The 6,081-nt window shown below is 45.0% G+C and overlaps 1 protein-coding gene and 1 long non-coding RNA gene across 2 annotated transcripts; one reads left to right on the top strand and one right to left on the bottom strand.

Moving 5' to 3' along the window:
- Window positions 1–1,981: 1,981 nt before the first annotated feature.
- LOC129604907 (uncharacterized) lies at window positions 1,982–3,038 on the bottom strand. The gene is made up of 2 exons (XR_008696234.1): window positions 2,902–3,038; window positions 1,982–2,718 (listed from the first exon to the last, which is right to left on the bottom strand). It is a non-coding gene; the product is annotated as an uncharacterized LOC129604907 (long non-coding RNA).
- Window positions 3,039–3,135: 97 nt separating this feature from the next.
- rhof (ras homolog family member F) lies at window positions 3,136–5,820 on the top strand. Its single transcript, XM_029168223.3, has 5 exons — window positions 3,136–3,648; window positions 3,835–3,922; window positions 4,682–4,791; window positions 5,085–5,219; window positions 5,300–5,820. The coding sequence occupies exons 1-5, from the start codon at window positions 3,514–3,516 to the stop codon at window positions 5,459–5,461; spliced, it is 630 nt and encodes a 209-aa protein (XP_029024056.1). The 5' UTR covers window positions 3,136–3,513; the 3' UTR covers window positions 5,462–5,820.
- Window positions 5,821–6,081: the final 261 nt, after the last annotated feature.

Raw genomic sequence — 6,081 nt, 5'->3', positions numbered from 1 at the left:
TGCCAGCGTTTAATTGTACGTGTAAGTGTTTTCACAGAGGACAGGCACGGACAACAATTAACGGCGGTTAAAACTGTCAAAATAACTGTGCTCGCTATTTAAATGAATAATCTTAATGTAACCACATTTTATTGCTTAATAGTGTGAACTTACAGTTAGTATTCAGAAACATGTAATCCACGTCTTTAAAGGAGGAAAATGAGTCTTTAAGGGGAGAACTGTCGTATATTCACTGCTTCCCTTTGTCCAAATAGACCTTTTGGTGATATGTAGGCTACTTGTGCAATGGTTTCTCTGCTGTTCTCTGTCTCAAAATGGCTTCTTTACAGACAAAGGAGAGCGATGTGCTGTTAAATGTTGCTGCGCCATAACTGGGTGAGGCTCGCTCACTCGGGGGCTGAGAGCAGTTTTTTTTTTTATCTAAGGACATCTCTCGGTGATTCCACGGCGAGTCTTCACACCGAGCGACGCACGGGTGAATTTTTAACTCGACGTGACGTATGTTTCACAAGATGTAGAAAAGAAGAAGAAGAATCGAGCGCGTGAGGAATGAAAGGCTAATAAGGTGGCGCAGCCCACAGAGCCGGTTGCTGGGGCTGACTCGCCCTGACAACGCCAGTAATCCGAGCGCCCTGGACGCCTGCCACGAGCGCTCCCCCACACTGCCATATAAGGTCAACAGGAATCGTCTGCGCCAGACCTGTTGTGTTGGCTGGGCGAAAAATAACACGGGGGCTGCGACGGGCTTTGTCTTCGCTCTCAGTGGCGCGAGACAAAGCGGCGGATCACTATCATCAGCTGTTCGCCGCGCTGCAGATTAGACCACGCAAAGACACGGCACGCGTTTCTGTCTTCTCTTCGTCGAAGGAGTTAAAAGTTCAGGAGAGATGCTCTGTGATCGCGTCCGTAAAGAGAGAGGGGGGGGGGGGGTCTCCACGTGCGCCCCCCGGGCGGCGCGGCGCCTTTTAGGCACCGTTTTCTGCGCGTGAACGCGCGCACGACGCTTCTGAGAACGCAGCGAGGCGCAGTCGGTATGTCGGAGGCCTGTTTTTCCTGCTAACCACTCCCAGCCCATTCTGCCAAGTGCGCGCATTCCTCCATTTGCAGGTCACGAGGATATAACGCTGCTTCCCTCTCTCAAACCTCCTCTAGAGCCCCCCAGCCCCAGCGCAGCGCGGCCCCGCGCGTGTTACAAAGGTGACACTCAATTAGGTAACAGTCTGTCTGTCTGTTTTCTGTTCAGATTCGCCAATAATGTTATTTATAGGCCTTTGTTAAAAAAAACCCTCCCAGGTGGGTTGAGCCATGCAGTTCTGCGCGCTGCTGACAGACTGGAATATTCCACTCAGAGGATTGGCCTCTCTAACACAGATGTCTCTCAGACCGGCGAAAATAGTTTCGATAATTGTTATTTGTTAAGTGATGTAAAGGGGAAGTGCCTGTTTGGATATTTGGCTCAACTAGAGGACATTTTATTATTCTTTATACGTTATTTTAACCCTAAACTGGAAGTTTCATCTTGTAAGTCAAACAAGCACTCTTTTTTATTATTGATTGTATTTTAATAGTTTGTGCTACACCATGTTGTAGTGTAAATTATTAGGGGCACATGAGACCGTCGTGTGGCGTTTTGTGTGGAATGAGAACCACCAGGCATTGAGCCAAAGTGATGTGCTCTGCTTTTCTGCTTCTCTTTGTGTGATCAGTCTTTTATTCTGACGGATTGCTCACCATCACCATCAGCCGACGCTTTGTGCAATTTTGTGTATGGGTGCCTTCGCTTGTTCTGTAACCTTTTATGCAGATTGGTGGGTTCTAAGCATTTGTTATATTTAAAACATTGTATCCTTTTAAGTATTTGCATGTTTAGTGTCTTATTATTGTAGTATTCACACAATGTTTTTATGATTTAGTCTTTTGTTTGTCAGATCTTATTAAATCCTGTCTGTGCGTTGAGATGTCTAAATAAATACACTATACAGACCTTTTTATCTTTTATTGTGGTGGAAACTAAAACAGAATGGCCCATGTTTAAAACAGTATTTCAGTCATGACTAAAGGGTATTGTGACATTTTTTACAGTACAGAATCTCACTCTGTGGTTTTAGGCAAAAACAGACTTTGTTGTATTGAAATAGGCAGAGGACATTGTCAGCTTATTGTCTTAAAGGGACAGACAGCTTCTTCAGCTTCCAACTGCTTCCTTTCATACCAATCAAGACTAAAATAAATCTTTACTCTCTTTACTTTACTCTTGATTTTGCAGCCATCTTGATTTGACTTTGACCATTTTTAAGCGACCTATTCCAGAACCGACACTGAATCAAGAATAATGTCCTAAACGTTTTTGTACATTTCGATCCTGCTCCTCCTCTTTAATCTGCTCTTCTTACTACTAACTGGTTGGTGTCACTTGGCAGCATGGCATCACGTATTCCCAGTCCCAAAATGAAAACGTCCTCCAATATCCTATTGCTCCGATGTTCTGTATTCTTTTATTCACGCAGCCTCATGGTTTTGGCCTCAAATAGAGCAGTAAGTCACATGTCGTGCCTCTGAACCTTCCCTCGAACCCCGTCGTTTGTGGTCGTTCTTCTTTACCCTGGGACGAGAGAGAAGCGCGTCCTCACGCCCAGCGTGTGATGTCACCGTGTTCAGCCATACAGGCTGAACGGAGTAACGTGACGGACATCCTGCACATCTCGCTTCTGGCGACCGCTGAGCATCAAAATGAGACAAAATGAAATCTGATTTCCCAAAACTCCATTTTCAGAGTAAATAAAAGATTCATTTAAATGCGTGGGAGAATGCAGGTTACTCAGAAGAGGAAGAGGAAGAACGAGGGTTTGACCAAGATAGTTTCTGAGAAAAGCTCTAATAGGAAGTAAAGGTCAGACGCACCCTGTGGACCTCTTTAATCAGATCATGTCCTGGCTGGTACTTCACAGATAATCACTACTGTCTGTTAACAGAACAAAAATGCCACTTTATCTTCGGTAATAGGTGTCTCTCTCTCGCTCACACACACACACACACACACACACACACACACACACACACACACACACACACACACACACACACACACACACACACACACACACACACACACACACACACACACACACACACACACACACACTTCAGTGGAGGGAGGCAGTGCTTCAGAACTAGTACCCACCCAGAAAACGAATAAGGCAAATTCATGTAATAAAGGAAGTAGGAGCAGCTAGACTCAGCTGCTGCATTATTCACAGTCAGAGATGCTGTCAGTGAGCTGACAGCTAATGGGACAGGAGAGATGTGAATGGGGTCAACTGGGAACAGGAAGTGGTGAACAGCTACCTGTTTGAACATGAGGCTGGTCTGTTCCTCACTCGACGCTGTCTGCAAATCCTCCCAGCGCCTCCAAACGTGGCTTTGTGTGTCGTTGCTATGTATTTAACTTAAATCTGGAGGGAGCATCGTCAGTGCCGTGCCGCCTGGTAGCAGTCTGACTGCGAGGAGAACAAAATGACACACAACGGTGTTGGGGCTCGTAATGGCAACGTGAAGAAGGGAGGCGAGTTTAAAATTGTGATTGTTGGAGATGGAGGCTGCGGGAAGACGTCTCTTCTGATGGTTTACGCCAAAGGTGATTTTCCAGAGGTAAGAGATGCTCAATGTTATATAGAGTATATTTAAAATTAAATAATAAATAACATGTAGACTTGTGTAAATATGCTTTTAAGAGCTTTATTGTAACTGAAGAGGGCGGAAACATGACTTGAAAGAATGTGTCAATATTTAGTCATGCCATAAAGTGGACATTTCTCTCTTGTGTGTCAAAAACAGAAATATGCACCGTCTGTGTTCGAAAAATATGTCACCACAATCACTCTGGAAGGAAAAGAGATACAGCTCAACCTGTACGACACCGCTGGTAAGACTCACATCACCCCCACCTCCAGCCTCCACCAACGGCTGCCTCAGTGTGCTAATGAACAGCATGAATCACCTCAGTGCTGGAAATCAGTTTATGTTAGAAAGCTCAGCTGTTTTACCAGCGAAACACATCAACATCACCAAGCAGGAGGTTCAGAAGCAACTTCACAGGAGCATTCAGCATCCTGAGTCTTTTTATTAGCTATAAACATAAAGACAAGGAAAAAGCAGGTCGTTATTTATTAATGTTGAGTTAACAGATAACTCAATGTTGGATTATTTGATATACATCAATGTCATTAGTTTCCTAAACTCCAAAACCTTACAGGCATCAATACATTTGCATATTCAGCAACGCTCTTACAAAAGGATTCACATTTAAACAGCAAAGTCCTCTATAAAACCTGGGTTTTCGTGTTTTTTGAGGCGTTTAAGCAGCAGCTTGCCTCAAGAAAACCAGCTGCTGCGTTTCTGTGGAAATTCTGTGAGGTTTCTACATGAAGTGAAGTCATTTTCAGGAAACAGATCTGACAATTTATCTTTTGTATAACGCAGCGCAGCGTCTTACACCAGCGGAAAAACGGAAGGCGAAGCCAGGATGTGGTTCAATGCGGCTACGCTAACATGTCAATCTGCACAGCGGCCAAAGCACATCACATTTATTTCAGTCCTGCTGCCTTTACACCTAGTTGTGATTCATGTGTGTGTGTGCACGGTTCACCATTGACCTGAAAACCCAACACCTCCACTCTTTCAGGGCAGGACGACTATGACAGGCTGCGTCCACTCTCCTACCAGGAAGCCAACCTCGTTCTGCTCTGCTTTGACGTGACCAACCCGACCAGCTTTGAGAACGTAATGATCAAGGTAATCCTTCCTGCAGCCCGTCATTATCGGCCTCCCGACCTCTGCATGCAGATGCACGGGATTCTCACTGTTGAGAAGGGGTTTCAGGTCTGCACTTCAGTCTCAGTTAGTTAATGATTGTCAGAGTCGGGTGCGTTGGTATTTGCTGTGCTGTCGCTCATGATTAACTCATGTGGCTCTGCCTGCATGTGGACGTTGACCGGGTAATATACCCAACCTGAACTGGCCCAGCTGTTATAAATGCATAAAACGGACTGACTCTCAAACTCGGGCTCACTCTTTTTTTGACCCAGTGGTACCCAGAGGTGAAGCACTTCTGCCGTGACACGCCGGTCATCCTGATTGGCTGCAAGACCGACCTCAGGAAGGATAAAGAGTGCACCAGGAAGCTGAAGGCCATGAACCTGGATCCCATCACTTACTCACAGGTGAGACGTGTGCACACGCCGGCTCATTTGTAATAAAATAGGCCATTCTGCGTTAACCCCTGGGTCTTTTGTTGGCGTAGGGTGAGGAGACCAGGCAGCAGATGAACGCAGAGCTCTACCTCGAGTGTTCGGCCAAGTATCAGGAGTACGTAGCGGACATTTTTAGAGAAGCCACCAAGACGATTCTGGCTTTCAATCGAAGACAGAAGAAACGCAAGAGGAGGGTATGCAGCGTTTTGTGAGACTGAAGGGACCGAAGGCTTCAGGACTTGTGTCGTCTGCAGCCACGTGCGATGACACTGACGTGCGCTGTCGCGGATGTTGCGCATGCATATGCTCATAGTGCCTAGCGTCACAGATGCGGATCGGATGCAGGCGCAGCCTCACTGAGCTTCAGCGTTTACCGTCAAAAGACCTCTGATGCAACAGGAAAGACAGTTTTGCAAGAGGTTGCAGCCAGAGGATTTTCCAAACTTGTATAAAACTTGAAATATATAACAATTTATTTTAACTTTGGTATCTATGTATTTTTGTACTTTTGCTAACACCTGTACTGTTTAAAAGCCAATGTTCTACTGAAAAATAAAATAAATAATGAACATTTCCTTTGTGGGTGCTTAAATATTTGCCTTCACTGCCAGTAAAAAAAAACAGTAACACACAACAATTCGTGAGGGCATTATAGCGTAACGTGCTTCATAAATAAGTCCAATCATAAAGTAGAATATTTTATATTCATCAGTAATCCCAAATAATGAACACAGGTTTGTTTGAAAGGTCAAATTGAAGTCTTGTCTTTAACAACGGCGCCCACTAGTGTTGGAAACATGGATGTGTGTTCGAGCTGCACAAGAAACACAAA

The sequence above is a fragment of the Betta splendens genome, chromosome 12, assembly GCF_900634795.4.
Source record: "Betta splendens chromosome 12, fBetSpl5.4, whole genome shotgun sequence".
Lineage (NCBI taxonomy): Eukaryota > Metazoa > Chordata > Actinopteri > Anabantiformes > Osphronemidae > Betta > Betta splendens.
The sequence above is the reverse complement of the archived record's forward strand: the minus strand, read 5'-3'. Positions and strand labels throughout refer to the sequence as shown.